The 23,928-nt window shown below is 38.3% G+C and overlaps 1 protein-coding gene across 1 annotated transcript in view; it reads right to left on the minus strand.

The window, feature by feature from the left end:
* The window catches only part of TMC1 (transmembrane channel like 1), a 50,231-nt gene extending 31,371 nt beyond the window's left edge, over positions 1-18,860 (minus strand). The window contains exons 1-4 of the mRNA XM_085043433.1: positions 18,697-18,860; positions 10,463-10,528; positions 9,948-10,317; positions 5,516-5,656 (exon numbers count right to left, since the gene is read on the minus strand). Of these exons, the coding sequence (XP_084899559.1) occupies positions 5,516-5,656; positions 9,948-10,317; positions 10,463-10,528; positions 18,697-18,730 (611 nt within the window). The 5' untranslated portion in view covers positions 18,731-18,860. The remainder of the gene's footprint in view (positions 1-5,515; positions 5,657-9,947; positions 10,318-10,462; positions 10,529-18,696) is intronic.
* Positions 18,861-23,928: the final 5,068 nt, after the last annotated feature.

The raw sequence follows: 23,928 nt of genomic DNA on the forward strand, positions 1-23,928 counted from the left end.
CTCCTGAGAGATGCTCTTTAGTCCTTTCACGAGCCTTGCTGCCCTTCTCTGGACACCCTGCAGCCCCTCAATGTCCTTTCCAAAGTCAGAGGCCCAGAACTGAGCACAGACTGGAGCTGTGGCCTCACCAGTGCCCAGTGCAGGGCTGTGGTCACTGCCCTGGTCCTGCTGGCCATGCTGGTCTTGATACAGGCCAGGATGCCACTGGCCTTCATGGCCACCTGGGCACACTGCTGGCTCACGTTTAAACAGCAAATTCCTTTCTGCCAAACAGCTTTCAAGCCACCTCAACCCAAGCCAGCAAAGGGCCGCTGCAACCCCAGTGTAGGATCCAGCACTTGACCTTGTTGAACCTCATGCAGTTGTCCTCAGCCCAGTGATCAAGACTGTCCCTCTGCAGAGCCTTCCTACCCTCCAGCAGACCAACACTCCCACCCAACTTGGTGTCATCTGGAAATTTAATGAGGGTGCACCCAATTCCCATGCCCAGATCCTCAGTGAAAGTGTTAGGAAGTACCACCCCCAAAACTGAGCTGTGGGGAAGACCACTAGCCACTGGCCATCAACTGGATTTAGCTCCTTTCACCACCCCTCTCTGGGATGGGACAAATGGCTGGTTTTCACCCATTGAAGAGCTCACCCTTCCAAGCCGGTTTTTCTAAAGGATACTTTAGGAGATGGTGCCAAATGCTCTACTGAAGTCTAGATAGATGGCATCCACTGCCTTCCCTTCATGTACTAAGCTGTTCACTTTGTCATAGAAGGTGATCAAGTTGGCCAAGCACAGCCCGTCTTTCTTAAATCCATGTTGGCTGGGCTTGATCCCCAGCTTGTCCTGCATAATGGCACTCAGGATAATGCTTTCCATAACCTTGCCCAGGACTGAGGTTAGGCTGACAGGTCTGTAGTTCCCCAGATCATCCTTTTGACCCTTCAGGAAGATGAGTGTTACATGTGCTTATTTCTAGTCAGCTGGAACTTCTCCCCTTATCCAGGACTGCTGGTAGATGATTTTGAGTGGTTTGGGTCTTTCACCACCCTTATTCCCATGAGCTGGACCCCACCAGGACCCATAGACTTGTGCATGTCTAATTGGAATAGCAGAACACTAAGAATCTCCCGGATTGTGAGGGCTTCACTCACTTTTCCATCACCAGCTTTCTGCTCAGGGAGCTGGGTATCGTGAGGACAAGTGCTGTTCATAATGATGACTGAGAAAAGACATCCAATACCTCTGCCTTTCCCTCATTCGCTGTCACTAGGCAACCCTTCTCATTCAACAAATGATGGAGGCACTCATTGACCCTTCTTTTACTGAAAATAGAAACCTTATTACTGTTTTGAAATGTAGAGGACAACCAGGTTCTTGTAGGGCTTTGGCCATTCTAATCTTCTCCCTACAGGACCTTGTGAGATCGTGGCAGTCCTCCCAAGTTACCTTCCCCTCTGTCTGGAAACAACAGATTCTCTTTTTTCCTGAGATCAAGCCTAAGATCTCTGCTTAACCGGGCTGGTCTTTTTCCCTACAGACTTCTTGTGGGGATAGCCTGTTCCTGAATATTTAACAATTTAAATGTTTATCCTGAATATTTAACAATTTTGTTTTTAAAGCATATCCAGCCTTCCTATACTCCTTTGCTCTCCAGGACTGACTCCCAAGGGTCTTTGTCAATCAATCAATTAATCAATCAATTAATTTACCCCTCTTTTTAAGTCTCAGTCTTCCACATAATAACTGATGGTCGTTATCATCTGATGGCTCTTCAGGTAATTTTGTGCTGACCTGAGTAGGCAGTGACAAGAAGAAATGTGTGCAAGTTCTCATCTCCAATAGAAAAGGCAAAACAACACCACTCACAAACCATGTGGACCAGTAGGAGGGAAATTACTAGAACAAGAAAACTCTTCTGAAGGAGAATATTTGTCTTGGAAATGATAAAAACTCTGGGCTCTAGGCACAGTCATACTCCCAGGAGCACAGACCACTGAGTCCCCAGCCCAGAGCCTAACCAGTCTATTGCTTAGGGCCTAGTAGAGGGGTGATGCAGTTATAACATCTTTTCATCCCTCTGCATGTCTTATTCCTCGCTTTTTTCACATCTCCAGACCTGTGGAGATCTGAGTCTGACTGTGTCAGTACAGTTCAACTTCAAACTGCAGAGGGACGCTATCGGCGCAGTATCGTCATCAAGTCACAGTTCTTCAGAGAATAATCATGGGCTGTTTGAAATGCAACATTTTAGACACAGAGATGCAAATTGGAAACTAGAGTTGATCTAAATTGCTGGTGCAGCTCTATTAAGGATGCCATTTCCACAGTGAGCTCTCAGCCATGTTTTGACAGAAGGCACTTTCTGCAGTCTAACTAGTTCTACATCTGTGTTCTAGAGTTATTGTTCATTCATGTATTTTCCAAAGAACGAAGGAAAAGATTCACCATTTTACAAAGTAGTTACTAGAATGCATGCATTTTCCAAAGAACGGAGGAAAAGAGTCACCATTTTACGAAGTAGTCACTAGAATTAAGTATAAATCATCTTTCCCACCGTATACTGTTTAAGCTATAAAAAAATGTTACTATGAAAATGCTTAAACAAAATACTTCAACTATTTTAAATATCTGGTTTTTTTAAACACAAATTTTAGTGAAAATTAAATCTTTCCCCACAAATAGTTTGTTCTGACAACACTTCTTAAAAAAAATAATAGCTAACGTGAAAAGTCCTAATTGATGCTAATATTAACTCTTCAAAATAATACAAAAAGAGCATTGTTTGGGGTCTTATTTTGTCATATATAGGTTGAGTATTCCTGGACAGCACTTTTTTCTATTTTTGGAAAAGACAATGCTAATGCAGAACAAACATGAAGTGGAGGTTGGCTTAAACTATGTAACATTTATCATAATTCTGAGAAGAAATCTCCAGTGAAGTATCTCTCCATTGTGAAAGCTGGAAGACAAAGAAAGGGCAATTGGTTCTTCTACCTGTAAGATAATTTTGCATTTTTTATCACACATCCTGTGATACTCCAAACCCTGCACAAGAAACAAAGCAGATGACATAGGGAAATACTTGCTAATAACAAATGTTCATAACTGTCATAACTGTAATCATAATAGAGTGCCCATTTATAAGATAATATTTTTACTTTAAGTAGCATACAAACTCCAGGTCTTCCCTTGCAACTGAGTTGAACATAGGCTGCAAAGTAGCAGGGCTCTAGACTGTGATTGCATTTTGTTATGTATGTCTTGGAATCAGAAAAGCATTGAATGGTTTAAGTTAGAAGGGATCTTATAGCTCACCTAGCTCCAGACCCTCTGCCATTGGCAGGGACACCTCTTACTAGGCCAGGTCTATCAGAGCTCCATCCAGCTTGGTCTTGAACACTTCCCAGGATGTGGCATTCACAACTTCTCTGGGCATCTTTATCCAGTGCCTCTCTACCCTCATCATAAAGAATCTCTTCTGCATATACAGTCTAAATCTACATTCTTTAATTGTAAAAGTGCTATCACTTTTCTAATTACTGCATTGATTAGATGCAAAAATCTGTCCCCATCTTCCTTAGAAGTCCCCTCTAAGTATTGAAAGGCTGCTGTAAGGTGTGTCCAGAGTCTTCTCTCTTCTCTTCTCTTCTCTTCTCTTCTCTTCTCTTCTCTTCTCTTCTCTTCTCTTCTCTTCTCTTCTCTTCTCTTCTCTTCTCTTCTCTTCTCTTCTCTTCTCTTCTCTTCTCTTCTCTTCTCTTCTCTTCTCTTCTCTCCTCTCCTCTCCTCTCCTCTCCTCTCCTCTCCTCTCCTCTCCTCTCCTCTCCTCTCCTCTCCTCTCCTCTCCCAGCCTATGTCCCTAGGAAAGCTGTTCCAGGCTTCTGCTTGAGCAGGTTCATCTTTCCTGTGTTGAGCACCCCAGAGCTGGGGTCTCACCAGAGTGCTTTAGAGGAGCAGAATCCCCTCCCTCGCCCTACCAGCTGCACTGCCTTGGATGCAGCCCAGGACACATTTGGCTTGCTGAGCTACAAACACACCTCGTAGGCTTTTCTTCAACTTCCCACCCACCAGTACCCCCAAGTCCTTCTCCACAGGTCTGCTGTCCATCTGTTCATCCCCCAGCCTATAGCAATACTGAGGGTTTCCTGGACAAAGTTGCAGCACTTGGTTTGGTTAAACCTCATGAGGTTCCTGTGTGCCCACTTCTCAAGCTTGTCCAGGTCTCTCTGGATGGCATTCCATCTTCCAGGTATGTCAACTGCCCCATTCAGCTTAGTGTCATCTGTAAATTTTCTAAGGGGGGCACTCAATCCCTCCACCTATGCCACTGATGAAGACAATAAATTGCACTGGCCCCAGCACAGACCCCTGAGTGATACCGTTTGGCAGTGATGTCCAAGCATCATTACTACCTTCATGGAAAAGCAGTAATGGACAATAGTCCAAGGGACATACCAAGTCAAGAAGTTTCCTAGGAATTGCTAGGAATTATGGGATAGAAGAATAGATATAAAAATAGAAGCTTTCTCCATAGGAAGAATATAACCAAATAATAATTTTACATACATGGGGGTTCTTCAGCTATAGACTATCCAAAGTCTAATCTCCTTATTTATATTTTCTGACATTTCCCTTACCTTCACAGTGCTTGTACTTTAGATCTCCTAGATGCTGTCCTCTTTTACCTCCTTTGATTCATTACATTATCTCTTTGCAAGTGTACCCTTTCCAAAATTTCTTTACCTTCTAGAAGGACAAATCTTTAGGCCTTCCACAACGTATTTCATGTGTCTGTTTTCTGTCCATATCAAAAACTCTCTGCAGGACAGATCATCTTTTCTCTGATAAATATGTTTTGTTGGTATTTGGGTACTGCTGCAGGGAATGGGTTATCCAAAACAGGGGAGCATAACAGTTTTGTCAAAAAATAAAGTTCTCTCTATGCATTTCCTGTGCTTGGTGAAAATTTAACTGTAAATGGATACTTAATTTTTGGCTTCCATGTAAATATAGTAATGGGTTTGGTAGGGCAAAATATGGTTTTCTATGTGGCATACATAAAAATACATGAAAATACAAGTTCTGTTTCAAATCAGTTTGCTTTGTCATAAGTTTAAAAGTTTTTCTTTCCTAAAAGTCAGGCTCCCCAGTAATCTTCAGATAATCCTGAAACTGCATCACTTTACTGAGATATATTATTGAGATATTAATCTTACCAATAAAAGAATTTACCAACATCAACCTAACTGAAGAAAAAGAAAAGATTTTGCACTGGATTGTAAAGGAAATTCTAAAAAAGAAAAATATATTAGTTTTTTTTTTAATTTGATTTCAGCTCTACAGGAAAAGGAAAGCACTTACCCTCTGCACCATTTACCTCCACTTACTGTGAGTACACGTTGTGGGGAAAAGAGATTAGAGATGGTTTGAAGTTAATTTTGTGAGTGGGTCCAAAGCTAAAGTGAAAATTCAGAAAAACAGTGCAATGCAGGATAGCAGATATTCATTATGTAAATCAAACCGTACTTCAGGACAGACAACTTCTTTTTCATCTTCCATGGCTTGTTTCTTAGCGTGGCAATGAGTTTCTTTTTTTCTTCTACCTCCTCTTTCAGCTTGGCTAATTCCTCCTCTGTAATTGGCTCCTCCTCAGATTCAGAATCAGAGCTTCAAACAAAAGCAGGAACAAAAAGCATCAGCAAAACTCAGACAGGACAGAAGTTTTCATGGAAAAACATAATTTGTGTTAATGTCAGTTAAATTTGAGGCTAGATAAATGCCTTCACACTTGCACAGGAGGGAGGACACACTTCATTTATGCTTGTTATTAATTTTAGTACGAAAGGCAAAGCCTGCACACAAAATCCAGAGCTGCAGGTGAACCTTTCATGGACAACATTTGATGGACAGTGGGCAGCACTCTGGGGGTAACATCTGACAGCCCCTGACTGTTCCTGCAGCTGTAACCAGCCTCCTAAGGGCCCAACCCAAACTCACAGTGGTCAAGTGAAGATGCTATAACTGCAGCCACAAAAGGGAACTCCTTCATTTTAGTGTGTCACAGGAGAGAGAAGTGACACCACAGCCACCGGTAAGACAAATTTAAACACCGAATGACAGCCCATGCACTTACTAGGGAAATAACATTTCACAGATGGGGAAAATTCAAAGCCATATTGCAGCAAGACCATGAGAAATCAGAAAGCACCCAAAGAAAGCAGATGCAATTGTAATGATGTGTTGTGTCTGGGGTCTGGGTGTATTATCCATACATCAGTTTGCAGTATCTTTGCAAAGAATTACTGATTAGAGCGTTACTCATTTTCCTAAAATCTGCATGGAAACCCTTTTTCTGTTAGAAATCATCCACCTCATGTAATGGTATATAGCAATTCATTAGCAACAGGTGTTTGACCTTGTTATGCCAGCAAACAGGAAAATTATAAAAATGAAATCATTAGACCCTGACTTTCTGCCCTAAAAAGCTGACAGTGACAACTACCACTAAGTGAGCTCCTGGTAGCAGCAGTTGGATGCATTTCTATGTGTTCATGCTGTGTTTTTCTTTAGCTTCTTTTGTTTGTTTGCTTGTTTGTTTTCTGAATGTTTAAAATGATACTGCAGGTTGGTTTGAGTTTTTTAACGTTTTTCTGGCCTGACTGGGGAGCAATTCATTCAGAGTTTATCAAGAAAGTAGTCCTCTCCTCTCCTCGCTGAGCAATTCCTACTCTCTCAGCCTGTCCTGTAGGAGAGGTGCTCCAACCCACTGAACACCTTTGTGGCCCATACTGAATGGAGTGTGACCTTTGAGAGTGAGTCAAACCCATCAGTCTTACCATTTCAGGCTCCATAAGATAAAAAGCAGTATCACAGAAAACTTAAACCGACATAAAGAAAAACTGCTACTGAGCACCAGATCTATTTATTGTTATCCCAGTATTGTTAAGAACAAGAGCAAGTTAAGAACTGTATGAAAAACTGAAGTCAAAGGGATAAAGAACAACAAAATGATTTGTGCATAAAATTTTGAGGCAGAATGGAAAGAGAGTCGTGTCTTCACAAAGAACAGAAGGATTAAAAGAGCCTGGTTTTGAGAAAGCTCAGAATCCATTGTTGCAATCAGCTGCTTTGCATTTTACAAAGCGGAGTGACATGCCTGATATTGGTGATTTCCTTTGATGGAAGATTGCTGGGTTATGCAAAGCTGGAATATGCAGGTTGACAATACTGCAGTGAGAGGGTGGGAAATATGAGTGCTTTGTGCTAATGCAGTGAGCTTATTGAGAAAAGGAAGCTTAAAAGGACACAAAAGGTCAAGTAGGGATAAGATGGGGTTTTGTGCCCACTGCCAACTACTGCTTTATTTGTCTTTACAAACACATCTCATGTTCCACTCTTCAATTTCCTTCGGAACCAGAAAAATATTAAACAATCAAAATTTCAGAGTTTCTTTCATAGATCAGTATTTTCAAGGGTGTTTTTCAATGCAGCCATACTTGGTGCAGTAACAGCAGAATTTTCCTTTAGCTCGAGTGGTGGAACACTGTGTTATTCAAGTCAGGAAATCAAAACTCTGTGTTCTGCAACTAAAAGTCTGACCCTTCTATAAATGGTTTTGATTCATACATTTGAAGGCCAAAAGGATTCACTGTGACCTGCAGGCTAACATGAAGCATAAAGTGTCAGTAAATAACTTGACATCAAGCCATCCCTGGCTCCAATTCAGTACACATCAATGCTAAATTCTTGAAATTAAGTGGTTCTTCAAGTTACAGACAAAGAATTGTTCATTCTATTCTTCCGTAAGGTCATAATAATATGACCTTATTATAAATCTGTGTTTTGGTTCTAGTTTCATCTCATCTTTATGGATGTAATGTACTTTTCTCATTGGTTTTGTTTATAGCAGTAAAAATTAAGATGAAAATGTTTTCTTTGAGCTTGGATGTTACAGGGTAGACTGCTATGACTTTGAGAGTATAGCATAACAATTAAATAAATTTCACTACATTTGAAGTCTTTCTAGGTTTTTGTGTAAATTCTATTTTTATGAATAATCCCTATAGCATTGCCTATCAGTTGGTGCTATTCAGGTAGCAGAAAGAAGCAGTGCCTGAAGTGCCTTAATCTTCAATATACCTCTGGGCTTTTACATAAGTTTTATACTCTCAAGTGAACCTAATAAATTCCATTTATTTACTCACAGATAGAGCTATGTAATAGGAAGAATATGATCCTGTTTCTAATTTTTTTCTCATGTGACTGCACAGAGTTTTTAAAATCAATCAGACAAAATGAAACAAGGCAGTAAAGACCTAAGACTATTTTTCCATATTGTCGGCCTTCTGTTCCATCCTGAAGCTTTGCAAATCCTTAATCTCAATCACAGCCAAACTGATTGCCAGCCTGCTATCCTTCATTCCTACATTACCTTTGTTTCTCTTTTGAAAATATTTTAAAATATTCTTATTATTCTGCAATCTTTCCAGCAGCTCATATAAATGCCAAAAAATATAATGTTCTTGAGTTATCTTTCAGAGTGTCCTCAGTTTTTTCCTCAAATGTTTACTTTTGAGGGCTTACTACTGTAAGAACAAAGTCCTGTTCTGGGTAACAATTTCTACTTATTTAACCAAAAAATTAGGCACTTTAATATTAAGAACTTTGGAAGACAATGAAAAAATTGTGCCCTTGTTCAGTTTTATATTTTCAGTGGCCTTTTTTAATTAACACTGAGTAAATGTTTACAATGAAGACAGCCATAAGCAAAGGAACATAGGTTTGCAAATTCAGGACTGTTCCTCTGTGAGTACAGGAAACTGCACACAGGAGCATAATTGCCACAATGGTGAAGAGCCAGCACAAAGAAAGATTTTAGGCATTTTCATTGCAAAGGGAAATGAGGTAGAAGCATATAGAGATGGTATCACAGGCAAATTAATACAACAGCATATCTCACAGTATTTCTTTCTTTCCTTTTACGCCTGCTGTGCTCTCCAGTGATGCCTCTGGGAACAGAAACAGTTGTGACAAGTGCTGAATGAGGGATGGTGTTTTCTCTGCCTCTCCATTCAGAGAAGTGTGCCTAGCTCCATTTGCTCCCTTATGCATCACTCCCAGGAGCTGCTTCCTTTCAAAAGCAAGGGAATGCTAGGATGGCAGAGAAATAGAAGCAATTTTCTGAAATGCTCCCTTTCACTGGAGACTTCCAAAGACCCAGGTTGCATTAGATGATTTGGAAAGTTGAAAAGTGACATTTTAGAGGAGCTGAGTGAGAGACAGACTGGAAAATCCTGCCTCAGTTTTTGGTTCTGGGTTCTTGAAATTTTGGCATTAATCTTTTATAAAGAGCTGGCTCAAAGCTGGCTGGGAAACAAGAATGAGACCTTGTTAGAAGCATCGAAATTTTAGTTCTATACTGGAAATAAAGCTTGGCTTTCTTGGAGGGTTATCACTTTGGGGTTTGGGGGATTTTAGTTTTGCAGAAAAGAAAAAGTAGGGGAGATCTCACCTATTATCACCTCCCTCTACCATTTTCTCTTCTCATCTGTCGTTTTCACTCTCTTTCTCTAGCAAACAGCTCATAAACTTAGAATGGTTTACTACAATACTACACTAAGGACCCTGGCTTGAGTCCCTGTTCTGCCTGGTGAGATTTGAACTAACCCTGAGGGCATTGGCAGTCTCAGAAGGGCTGGCCATTTCCTAAGGTCCCAGCCTGGACCAGTGACACACCCCTGATTGCATTCCACTGAACTATGTATGACTTTGTAGAAAGTTTCCAGTTCACTCAGCCACCATTTCCTCACTGGGGGGGGGGAATTCTGTCCAGCTTTAATTTGGCTGTCACAAGTAAGGGTGTCATATTGACTCTTGGTATTTCAAGCTATAAATGAAAGCATGTTATATGAAAGATAAATGCAGTTTTATTATAAGAAAAAAAAAAAAACTGAATTACCCTGATCCTGACTTCTTTTTGTCTTTTTTCTTCTTGTTGGCCTTCTCTTTTTTGCCCTTTTTATCAGGCTTTTTGTCTGCTTTCTTGTCATTTTTACCTTTCCCACTTTTACCCCCTTTCTCATCTTCTTCTTCTTCACCATCTTCCTTGGATTTTTGGTTTGCCTGATTCTTCCTGGATTTTGAAGGTTCCATATCAGAATCACTGGCTTCATTTCCAGCTGCTCGTCCTCGTCTACGGTTTCTGTGCCTGCGATGCCCAGCTCTCCTTGTACCATCTTCATCATCCTCATCCTCCTCATCTCCATGCCTGTCCCTCCCTCTGGCATGTGCCCTCCTGGGTCTTGGTGTTGCTCTCTTCCTCCCTTTATCTGTGATTGATTAGTGATTGATTGAAAAACATAAAAACACGTGAGAGAAGGGAGTATGTGAGAAGGAGATTTTTCCTCCTCCTTCATTCTTATTAATAATCAGGAAGCATCTCCACCTGGCCTCAAAATAATCCACATTACTGACCTGCTCCTTTGACATTTTCTTCATTCTCAGCTGCACTGCCTTCTTCATTTTCAACATCACTGCCATCTGTGTAGTGAAAACAAAAGCCATTGCATGTGAAGAATGGACTGGCCATTAGGAATACAGGGGTTTCAAGAAATTCTTGGCAATTACTGCTTTGTATTTCTTTACAACATTTTATGAGCCCAGCTTTTTGGAACATGGCAGGTAGTTTTCAAGAGCTAAGATGAAGACAGAAAAAAAAAGCTACACTTTCCTTCAGCACTCAAATAAATAAGCCTCAATATATAGGAAAGGAGAATGCTACAAATACCCTAAAATTTGGAGAGTGAGGATGAAAATGTTTCTCCAACAATTCTCTGAGATTTTCTGAAAAATTAAAGATAAATCACTGGCTGGGGTTAAAAGTTAGTAAAGTCATCATTTTCTGATTTGACTGACTGGAGGGCATGAAGCTTCAGAACTGCAGCAGAGCAGAAGAGTGCAGTTCCAGAAGAAAGAGGAGACCTGGTCTCAGTTCCAGCAACCAAATCTCTAAGCATGACAAAACTTGATCCAGCTCACCTGTATGCTCTACCACAATTCTGTTCTACTGCTCTGCCGCATGAGATGTTTTACTATTGAAGGCTTTAGAGGGATAGCCTATTTAGAGAAGATTGTGATGTTTCCCCTTAAAAAATCTTTGGTTGGTGTGGATCTCTTGCCTAATTTTTTTCATTCTCAGTAAGTTAAATAAGAGACAATGTCTGTGCTACCCATGAATAAAGAGAAAAATATCCACTTCATTTGCCTGATACACTTTGAAACTATGGATGTATAGAGAATAAATTACAATACTCTCGTATGTTTTATATCCATCATAATATCTAATTAATATCTAATTAATGTATTCTTTGAATATGTTGGTGTGAACATACTACTTAACAGGTCACTTCTGACACTGCTACTGATATTCCCTAACAATAATTCTTCAGAAGAAATACCTGAAGAACCAGGTGCTAATGGGCTCTCTTGAGGCATCTTTGAGATTGTATGTGTGCAAAAGCACTTTAGACACATCAGTGGGATTTATAGAAATAGATGGTAGAAGGAAATTAATGAGAGGACTCAGAGAGATTACCATGAAATTGTAGAAGTAGGTAGCAGTCATTCCACTCCTATAAAATCTGCATGTTCCATGTGTATGTTGTCCAGTTTCCCCTCTGTTCAGACAGGACTGGTAATAGGTAATGATCTCTATAGTTGCATTTTTCAGGCAAGAAACCGCAGGTATCTTGCTTTTTTTGTTCATCTACAATAGTTCTGAATTTTTCTTTATGCCCTTTCTTCACCCATTCCCTAGTTCCCCAGCCTCTTATAAATTTTACTAAGCCACTAGCGACTAACTGAAAATTTATATACAAATTGATTTATTTAGAGACTGCTGTAGCTAACTATGAAGCACAACTTCTTGGCTTTGCCTAGCATCAGAGTAAAATATGTAATGCTACAAACAAGGAATCCAAGGTCTTGTTTCACTATGTGAGGTAACAGACAAAGAGTTATTAACTAGAATTTAACTGGCACATTAAAACTGGTATAACTTCTGTCCATGAAGCATTTAATTGTATGCTTTCTACCAATTCTACTGCATCTGCACCATCATTTTTAAGATCATGCAAAAAATATTGTCATTTGATATCATCATTGAAATGTGACAGTAAGTACTGCTTTGTTCTGTCTGGACACATGCCTTCTGCTGCTGACAGTAACAGGATCTCCTGTGATAAAGACCATTGTGCTGCTATTGAAAGCTTGCAAAGATGAAGACAGACACCTCTAAAGAGATACTTCACATGCTACTGTAGGGCGCTGTGTCTTATTGAAATGAATGCTTTTGCTGATCCCTTATGGCCAAACAGAAATTCCAAGAAAAGCACTTTAGTGGTTAGAGATTGGCCTCAGTGCAGAGTCTGATGAGCCCATACAACACACAAACAGGTGGAAGTTTTTCATATATACTGAAACATGCATTAGCATTGATGTGTAAAAAGTTTGAGTTGACATCATTGACATATTGACATAAGAATGACAGTTACAAGGGGCTGTGCAGAGACTTAAACAAGGTAGAGGACAGTTGTTGGAATTTGTTTAATTCTAGTAGCATAAGGATAACAATAATTCTAGTAGCATAAGGATAACAAATTCACTACACTGAAAATTTGAGATAAAATAAAATTCTAAGCTAATTTACAGGTTTCAGACTGCTTGAAGAAAGTGTTGCGAAAACTACTGTGTGGGAGCATATCAGAACATTAAGTTCTGTGTGTTAATAGTTTTTTTAATCTAAATTATCTGGCACATTAGTGATAAAGAACAATTTAAAAAAATTAAGAAAAAGCCTATCATAAAGAGATATTGCTACAAAACAAACCTAGAAAGCATGTGGAATCATGCAGCTAGAAGTGGGTACTATAGACATGCCCAGCAAGCACAAGTGCAGCTTCAAAATTTATGTCTGCAAAGATTTGGAATTGCATTTCCAAGCTGAACTTCATATAAAGTGTGTTAGTGTTCATATGAAGAGAGTTGGAGGTGTGTCCTTCTCGTTCTGCTGCATTTACAAAATCAGAGACCTCTTCTAGGTCTTTGGGTGTGAGATAGATGCATGCAGAGAGCATTTTGCTGAAGCCCAAGGTAGAACTAAAAGTTATTGGCTTGTGACAGCTGTGATAGCAGCTGATGTTTAAAAGAGAAAAAAATCACTGAGGAGACGGAATAGAAGAGCTTTACCACCTCTGAGAACTGTCCTGAACCACATATGTGCATGGGTTCATGTAAGCCATGCAGCCACCCCACACTGCACCCACATTGCAGCTCCCCCAGCAACTTGTATTTCAGACAAGCTGTATTAATGTCTGTCTGTTTGTGTCTGATGGTTTTGCACTTATTATTGAAAGACCAGTGCTGACAATTAGGTGGGTATATGAGTAATAGGAGATAAATAAGCATTGCTGTAAGTAACATCATTATTACAACTACTACTACTATTATTATTATTATTAAGCTATTTCAGGTTGTAAATTTCATGATAGTGTTCAAAGAGGAAAGGAAAGAAAAGAAGAAGGTAGCTCACAATGCAGCAATTCAGGTGCTTGAGTGACAGCCTTTCCTAATGAATTACTGGAGAGGCATTTCAGCAATGCACAAATTACACTTTGTAGTGACACAATATCTAAATACAGTTTAGCACTTAATTTAAGTGTTCTGCTGTAAACCACAACATAGAGAAACAGTGGGGTGTGTTCTTCAGGCACTATATTAGCATCCTACAGAAAGCTGAAGAGAATTTTTTATGCTTTGATTTGTCAAAGTTAAACTGTAGTATTTGTTGCAGAAAGAAAATCTTCAATATAAGGGAAATCTATATACTGGTCATGGGAATTTTTGAACAGATTTTCATGTGATCCCACTTATCAAAAGTTCAGTGAATCCTCCTGTAAAAACAACTCAGTCTCACAAAAGCACTGTCTAGAATTACTAATTTTTCCAGAAAAGGGTTAATAGAACCCCTTATCTTCACAGTGTGAATATTCATAGGGCTAACAGCAGCCTTTGACTCAGATAACTTGAGTTACTGTGACCCAGAGCAAAAGCTCAAGTGCTACATCTTCCAGGATACATCATCTTGTCCTAATGACAGTATATTTGCATATTTATCATTAAATATACTTGAAGATATTGTCCATAACTCCTTTTACTCTATGAAATCCAATCACTTTCCCATTTTTTTTTCCACAGTAGTTTAAGGGAAACTTTCTCATCTTTCTAGATTAAGGGCAGTGATAGTGTAATCTAAGTAAGCTATCGTTTTACCTCAAGTCTTATTTAGACTATAGCCATAAATAAGACTACAAGACTTAAAGAAGGTGTTCTGGATATGGGCTCAGACTAACCTGCAAGTCACAGCTACAAGACAGAACATCAGACAACTCAGGAGAGAACTCCAAACTTCAACATGTTGGCTGCTGAGGAAATTAAGGACAGAAAAAAAAATGCATAACACTATAGTCTTTGCTCAAAGAGGTGTCTATTTAGCAGATCCTAAGGATTGTTTTATCCTTACCTTTCCCAAGTTGTCTATACAGCTTCTATCAGAAGCTGCTACCCAGATTTCATGTTTTGTATGTTTTTTAAACTAATTCTATATTGACATAGTTTTCTGGATCTTTCACTGTGGGAGGGATAATAATTCTTGAAACTAACGTGTACAACATGGCCCACTCTTGTAACATCTGTGCTCCCACTTCTACTGTGTAAAACTGACTGCTGCTAAGCAATTCTGCATTTTGGTGCTACCAAAAACTCAGTGGAAGGCAAAGAAACCTGTGTATCAAAAAATGGGGGCAGACTTTTTGTATATGACATAAAGTAAATTTCTGCTTCATTAATTAATTGTCAAGCCAATGAAATGGATCATCTACCAACAGAGTCTTGTAATCAATTACTGTGAAAAATTACAGTTTTCCTCTCAACTTGACCATGACTTTTCAATGTTGGAAAGACATCAGTCTAGACAGGTAATAAACTGAGTGTTCAACATGGGGAAATGTCAGCAATGCAAGGTTGTTTTAGACAATAAATGCCTACCAAGTACTAGTCAAAAGAGGGAAGAGTTGTGTAATATTCAGTTCTGTATATTTACATACATTTCCCTATTATTTTCTTTCTGATCATGGCAATATGAGGGTATCTCACAACACTTCTGTAAGAATAAACATGACTAGAAGTAACAGCTGTGACACACACCAGAAATAATACACCAATATATCTCAGAAAGTCTATTGCAAAGGTGAATTAGTGCAGACTTCAACATCCAAGATTTGAGCCCCTAACACTACAGACCCCAACCTCTTAGTCTCTTTTCAGACTTTGAGAACACTTTGGCCTGCCTTGGGCACAAGAGAAGAGAGCATCAAACACAGGAATTTCAAATAAAAATTACATTTATAGAGCTACCATAACAATCAGTATTTGAGACCATGCTTTATTTTTCCTCTGTTTTTCCCAGTCAGTGTTACAATTTTCACTTCCAACGAACAAAAGTAAAAGTCACACAATTCAAAAAATATATCCTGACCAGCAATAGCTATGAATTTATAAAGTAAAATAATAATTACTATTCAGTTACACACAAAATGACTAATATATTGGGGTTTTGTTCCCACCTAAATTGGAAATAACATAAATACTAAAGTAAGTAGAATGTTTATGCCACAAACTCATAAGGACAGCAGGTTCTTGGAAGACTTAATAGTCTTAATGTACAAGCTGGGTCCTGCAGACCTCTATGCCTGAAGTGTTTCCAGAAATTTTCTCAGGGGCAATGAGCTTTTCTTCTCTGCAGTAAAGATAATTTGCCCAACTAATTGTAGTCCAGCTGAAATTTGAAAATCACAGCTGAGCCCCACAGGAAGCAAATGGAATCTATTCAGTTCACATCCATAAGTAGCTCATTTATTTTCCACTGGTAAGAAAAAATTACTGATTTTCTACTAGAATGACAGGCACTGAGCTGGAATAGGTCATGTTGACACTGTAACTAGCGTGGGATACATCATCTGATTACACTCTCCTCTTTCTATCTCCTTCTGGCTGTACTTACTCATGGCAAGGTTTGATAGCTGTCTCTCAGCCTGTGGATCAGGACGTCTTGTAAGCAAACCTTCCCTTCAGGGATAAATAGGTTGTTTACTGCATAATTTTAGTGCAAGACTGTTAGGCCAAATCTGATTTTACTGTTATAAAACCTAGAAAAGGTAGAGGAGGAAGACAATCCAGTGAGAAGCCCCTCAGTATTTCACCCCCTTCAGGGAAACATGCATAAAAGTTTCCAGGTCTTCTATCTTACTCCATCTCTGTGGATACACCTGTCTTTCTCTACCTGTGCCCAGCAAAGATCTAACCATGGAGTGCTTTTCCTTATCCAAGGCTAGAGAGCTGACAAGCTTGCAGGACTCATCCAGCTGCATTTTGTGTTCATCACACAATGGTGTGGTGGTGGGCAATTGTTCATGTTTGTTGCAGACTTCACTAAAAGAATTAGGATCAGAATATTAAGTGTTCAATGCACTCTGGGAAGTCTGATACTGCAATAAATCATTCCAATCTGACCATTTCAGGTTCTGAAATAGGATTTACTTAGATTATTGTCATTCACTCATAACACTGTTAAAATGGGAAGAACATGTGATAAAATTGAGAAAAGAGTTTATGTTCACATTACAAATATAGTATTCTTAGTGGATCTGAAGTCAATTGTATTTGTTTACTATATCATGAGAAGAAAGCTCTTTTAAGGTTGATAACTAGAGCTGACCAGCTCACCACATATTCCTTTTACTATATTTAGAGGGTAGTAGGCACTTTCTGTCTGGTCCCTTTTAAAAATCCACTCTGAAGATTTTTGCCCTATGTTTTCTTTTCCTGTGTGACATGCCAGGAGCAATGAATCCACATTCATTAACTCAGGGTGATGCACCATACATCTCCTGCTATCATAGATTTGCAACAGACATGCTATGAAACCAGAAGAATCACCAAACCAAGAATGGCTTCACTAGAGATAAAGATATCAAAAAGCAAAAACGCACTATTTGAAACTGTTGTAAGAATATTCTTCAGGACTGTGAGCAGTGATGAAACAAATCCCTGTAAAGAAACTGCAGATAGATTAGTTGCTGAGCTCTGTGCCATATAACTCCAGCCTTTGGGCCTTTTCAACTTAGAAGTGGGTTGAGAGCTACATTCTGAAGGTATCTCATAGTTACTTGTAATGGAGCTCCAGCTCTTCAAGTGTTCTGAGATCAGAATGCAGTTCTGTGTTTACTCACATGATCTCAACTCCAAATATACACATAAATGTCATTACAATTGTTAGATTTTACTGTAAATTATATCTACAGGATAAATTTTCAGGAGGAAAAAGTGTCACAGAATGATCATGATTCTGCAACAAAAATCTTTACCTTCTCCAGGTAAAAAGTGTGCAGTATTGGCTTGCTGTGGGAATGTAGATATCCTCTAAAATTTGAATTAATAATAAAATCACTGAATCAGAATACAGGTCAATTCAGTCAGATATTTGCAAGTAAAAGGCAGATGCTTATGGTAAACTTAGAACCTTGTTATTCTTAGAATTTGTTTGTTATAAATGCTTATAAAAATGTGTTGGTTCTATGGTCATGCTCATATTGTTTCTAATGGAGATGAAACATTCTTTTGTAACCACTAAGTATTTTGCCTGTGCTGCATTAAATTCTGTGAATCTCCTGTGCTAAAATGAGATCCATTAGCATATACTTCTTGAAAATTAATTGGTCAGTAAAGGGTCTTGTAGCAAAAAAAAAAAAAAAATCGAGGTGAAGAAAAAAAACAGAGGAATTCAGACAAAAAAAGGAAAGAAGATAGGATGGACTTTTAAAATGAGCTGCATGTCATATTTTGTCAAAATGCTCAGCAGTCCCTTCTGATTTTTTTAATAGAAGTAGAACATATCTTATTACTACTGAGTGTTACAATTATGTATTAAAAATCTACAAAGCCCTGTTTAGTAGTACCAGCCCTGGCACTTAGCAAGACCTAAAGAATAATGTCCCTGGCAATTTTCTTCCATGCTGAGGACAAGGAATATAATTCTTGTTGCATACAACAGAGATCCTTGTTTTACAAGGAGTAGTACTGCTCATGAGAACTAAGAGCATTTCCCATGTTAGACTTGCCTTGCACGTTGCCTGAATAAGCCATTAGGCATTATTATCCTACAAGATCCTTTCTTAGCTCCAGAACAGAGCAGTATCAGTATAGAAATATGTTAATTTTAATGTGAAGAATGTTTGACATTTCATACCAAATACTGAAAGCTATAAGAAAAGGAGGCATTGTTTTTGTGCACCTCACAGAAGCCACAAAATAATCCTGTTTTCTTAGTCTTTCCTACAAGTGGCATACAAATGTAAGACAAGTAACAGGGCTGTGGCCACAATCTTTCAATTTGCTAATCAGTGAAAAACCACACTACCATGCTGCAGCCAGTCAACCTCCACAATAAAATACATTTCTGAACAAAAGGTAATAAATTGTGACTAATGAGATTTTATATTAAAAAAAGTAGAAGAAAACCAAACTTGCACACTGTTGGACTACATGCAGAAAATGAATATGTGCTTAAGTTGCATAATTATATTTTTAATTACCATTTCCTTCTGTTGACTTGTCCTGTTTAGGCATCTTGACTGTTTCACAAGGCTGCTGCAGGTGCTGCCAACACAGGAGAGAGTCTGGAGGCTGAGAGGTTTAGGACAAAGCATACAACAATATCATCCTGCTTGTCACTGAACGGATGGCGCTGGTGAAGTTTCACTCACTGAAATATAAGAAGATACTAATTTCGTAAGTGATAAATCTTTCATGAATGTTTAGTTTACTATTTAGGTTTGGCATGCTAGGATTAAAAGAGCCAAAGAAGTTATTCACCTTTATTGTTATTGCTGAAAATAACAAAAACTCTTCTGCAATGCACTTACTTATGACTAACACTAATGTTTAAGTGTTTAAGTGCCTAACTGAAGAAGGAGGTTGCACAAAGTCCACATGAGTTTGTTCTGATGCTGTGTACAGATCTAGAGCTCTGCATGTGGAGAAAGTTACATAACTTGTTTTTCTGTCAGGAAAGTCAGCTTGTACCTTAGACATGCTTAAATTGCATAGCTTTAACAGAATAGCCTGCCCCTGATTTTAAAAAAATCTTAGCAAAAATGAGCCAGATGCTGATGTATCTGCTTGTTGACATTTCCATCATCTTGCAGTTTTATTAAGACTCTTCCTTCTGCCTTTATCCAAATACTACACCCTAAGCTTACCAGTTTTACCCTGATTGGTCTTTTATCTAAATTAGCAGTGAAAGAAAGCAGAAAGGTATTCTACAAGCCAAGTCAGGCTTGGAAGTAAAAGATTTGAAAGGATTTGTTACAAATAAAACAACATGAAATGCAATTCTTGCATTAAGAATTTGTATTTAACTAGATAATTTCCTCATAATGCCTCATCTGAAATTCTTTCAGAGTGACCCAGCTGAAGAAGAGTGTGAGCATCTGCAGAATAGCCTACCTTCTCAGATCCTCCTGAGTGGTTTCTGGATCCTCTTACACACAAGGCTATGAAAGCCATTTTTTTTTCCTTTGGAGCTGTCATTCAGGTGTCAGAAGGAAATCTATCTGGAAGTGAATCCAGTGATGCTGGCTACATTACCTTTTCATTTCCATGCTTTAGGGTTTGCTTCAGGTTTTTTTGTTTTGTTTCAAAATGTGTTCCTATTTCTGTTAGAGCATTAACATCATTTATTTGAAATATTCCCAAAGAGATTAAGCTTGCCTTTACAACTATAAGAATTCCTGTGCCTTTGCTATAAGACATGTTTTCTGAACTATTATTATTTCCTTTTGCTTCATTCTCATATTAATAATCACAAACATCCTAGATCCTGTATTTTTATATACTTGGGAAAGATTTCTAATGCAAAACAAGAAATTTAAGAAAACATTCATATCATCTCTGAATATCCCTAGTTAGACTATGTTTCAAGTATTCAGAAGAGTAATAATCATGTACTAAAAATTCAGTTGGTAGACTTCTGTACTTCTTTAATAACAGAAAGAATAACATCGTGGGAAGAATGATGAGCATGAAATTCAAGTCAATGGTTCTGCAAGCATTTGCAAAAAGAAGCAGTCAAAAAATTCTAACAAAATTTTGTAGTTGCAGTCAAAACAAGACTATAGCACTGGGCCTATAAGTCTTCTTCAGAATTTAAAGTTAAAAAAACCTCACATCTATTAGCCACATTGGAAAATATTTTACTGGATCGATGAAAAGGAAAGGGACATAAATTGAGGGCTGACTTATCAATCTTAGCCTAAAAAATGACAAAACATGAAAACCACAGATGCAAACTCAGTATTTAAAAAGATACCTAAATAAAAGAATTAAAGTCATATACACAGTCTGAATGTAGTCTGTGGGTGAATATTTGCTATGACATACATGAATTGCAAACTGCATTTTATTTATTCCTCAAGGTGTCCTGACTCAGTAAGCAACCAGATTTCATTAATTACTTTTATCACAGTGTAGCTTTTTAGTGTTTCCAGTCTGGTTTCTGGTTTACATTTGTGGCTGTAGAGTTGAAAGTTTCTATGATTTCCACCACTTGCTGCCCTCATCAGTGTACCACTGTGGGGCTGTGCTGTAGACTGGATCACTAATCAAAGCAAGCAATCAGTTTCTTAAGTCAGCTTAGTGCAGTGATCCCATCCACAGCATGGTCCACAAACAATTGTATTAGCACAGAAGAGGTAGTCAAATTTTGACATGATGTGGGAAAGGGCAGCCAAGGTCAGGAGACAGGAAGAGGCTGCAAACCTTTGAAGACAGACTTGTCACTGGAGCTAACATAGCAAGGAGATATGTGCTAGATTTCTCCTTACCCTTGCAGTTCAAATACTAATCAGAGATTGAGAACAAACAGTTTTCATTTACACTAGGTTTTCTTTACAGCACACAAAGATTGAAAAAAAAACAAAACCAAAAAAACCCCAAACCAAACCAACAAACTAACACAAACAAACGAACAAACAAAAAAAAAAAAAAAAAAAAAAAAAAAAAAAAAAAAACCAAAAAAACCAAACCACTTTAATTTAGCTCTATACAATAGCAATGACATCAGAACAACATAGAATGTTATTAATACATTAAAAAATGTGAAAATAGCCACAGTGCAGACCGGTTTAGAGAACTGGCCTCAGGCCTGACTGAGTTTATTGAACACTGTGAAAGTTTCCATTGTTGGCAAACATGTCACATTTTATTTCTTTTGTTCAAACCTACATCTCTTTGTCAGAAACACCATATATTGCAAGAGCTGAAGCATGCATGGTAGGCAAAAGCTGAGGATGGAAATACACAATTATCTCTACCACAGCTGAAAACCCATAATGAAGGAGAATGGGAAGTACTGCTCTTCAGTATGCTTACACCTCTGCATATTGCTGAAGTGATACCCATTTGATGGCCATCTGCCAAACAGATAAATCCACCTGGGGAAAAGAGCAATGAGACCAAGGAATGATGACTTAACTACGTCTTGTGCGAACATTAATGCCTCAGTAAACCTGCAAGCATCAATTTTGCTTGCAAACAGCTTTTAAATTACAGTGCCACAACTTAACCACAAAGAATGACTGTAATTTCTTTCTTCACACTTCTACACAGCAGCTGTAAACCTTTCTACAGTCATGAAATAAACTGAATATTAATTTTTACATGTGAAAAGGTGAATTTTTCCTCAGTTTTTAAACTTAATGCAAAACTTAGGGCAATAAATTATTTGCTGATGGACTTCACTACAGGTTACTCTCTTCAGGATGGGATTTTAAAATGCCATTTTGTTCAGAGGCACACAAAATGTGTATTCTGCCTGTTGAAGGACATGATAAATGCAGAGAGTTCTGCAAGTAGATGCACAAAGAATCTGAAGGTATGGCACTGTAGCCATACTACCAAAAATGCTTTTTACTTCTAATGTTCCACTTAATGTCAATCCTTCCCTAACTCTGCATTCAAATGACTCAGACAAGTCTGAGCAGCATTTACTGGTAAGTCTGTGCCTACTACCCTCATTATCTCACAGCTTTTCACAGCTGAGTGGATGATTTTGCCAATCACATCTGGGAGCAGCAGGAGGCTGCTGAGGTGGGATGGGGGTCACAACTTCCCCTCAGGACACCAGCCTGCAGCTGTGCTAGCAGGGCAGGGAGGTGACACTGGCACTGGGGGGACCCTGGCAAGGCTGAAAGGCACAGTGAGATGACAAATCAGATTGATTAATTTCATGCCAGAAACTTCCAAAAGCTGACTCACAAACATTACCAATATTCATTCCCAAGCCAAAAAGTTCAGCTCTTGAATGTTGACTAAGGAATGCCATAAACAGAAACACAAGTAACGTTGCTCTGATGCAGCACTGGTATTGACTGAGAAAAGAATTACAGCTTAAACCCACTTATTGACAGAAATTTATTTCTGTAGAGATCTCTGAGCCCCTTATGAAAAGAAAATTTAAAAACTAAGTCAAAAAAACTACAGGAAATTCCAACAAACTTCTACAACTACTGTTTGTGAAGCCTTTGTAACTTTTCTGACATTTCTGAAATTTCTCTGACATTTCACATTTTTTGAAAAACTGGAATTTAAGCTAAAAGTACAGCAGGGTGTGATTTTCATTAGATTTTCATGGCAGACAAAAGAACTGAGTTGAGAGAAAAAACATCAGAAGTCTCACAAAGAAGCCATTAAAAAAATTCTAATCTTTTAATGTGAATCACAGGAAATTTGGATGGTATATGTGATTTAGAGGAATTTATCCAAACTGGTCTTGATGACTCAATTTGTCCTACTCTATTAGTAATCAGAATATCCTATTAAAACCTTTAAAGCCACTTTAAAATAATTTTCTTTTTTAATTAGAAAAGGAGAAATTTAGCAGAGTTTCTACAGAGCCATATGTTCTGTTCTTTGGACCACTTTTGAAAATTTGTAACTGAAAGCATTTGGAAATTTCATGTGAAGATATAAATATATATCTATTTCCTCAAATGATAATGCTACTTAGAATTGAATAACTCCCCTTAGAATCACATTCTTGTCTTTATTCTAGCCAAAATGAATGGCTGAATGAACAGCCATTAATAGAGCTGTTTTCTTTATTAGGATCCACCAGCACACACTGCCAGCACAGACTGACCCTGTGGTTGCTTGTAGCACCTGCTGTGCTGACAAATGGGAACACTGCTCAGATAAGTGCATTTACTACTTAGTTGTGACTACACCAAATTTATTTCCATGACTGGAAAAATACTAGAGTGCTCAGACCCTGGACACACAAACTGAGGCTTGAAATAGATGCTTGAAACCATAAAATCACATTCTTCTTAAAATCAAAGCCATAAAGGTGAGTATTCTTGAAAGAATTATTTGCAACATAAAAGATCCTTTGGAAAAAAGAAACATCATTAAATGTAATAGACACTAAAGCCTGTCTTAAAGTTACTGTTTTTTGGACAAAATTCAGATCATCAGCCAATGAAAGTATTACAGAAAACTGCAGCATTATGATATTCAAGTGAGCTTTTCATCACATAAGCTTTGGTCTTTGCTGGAAGACAATGGCAATTTTGCAAGAGTTTTTTCAGAATATCCTTGTCCTTGCATCTTAACACAACAGCATTGTGTCATCATTTAGCAACACAAGATCCTTGGCAAAAACACAACCTCATGTTCCTGAGCACAAAGAACTCCAGTGACACTGTGATAAAATACCACAGTCATGTTTCAAATCTGTGGTGTCCTGGTACTCCAAGCCCTGTCTCAGC

The sequence above is a fragment of the Lichenostomus cassidix genome, chromosome Z, assembly GCF_008360975.1.
Source record: "Lichenostomus cassidix isolate B80296 chromosome Z, HeHo_3.0, whole genome shotgun sequence".
NCBI classification, from domain to species: Eukaryota; Metazoa; Chordata; class Aves; order Passeriformes; family Meliphagidae; genus Lichenostomus; species Lichenostomus cassidix.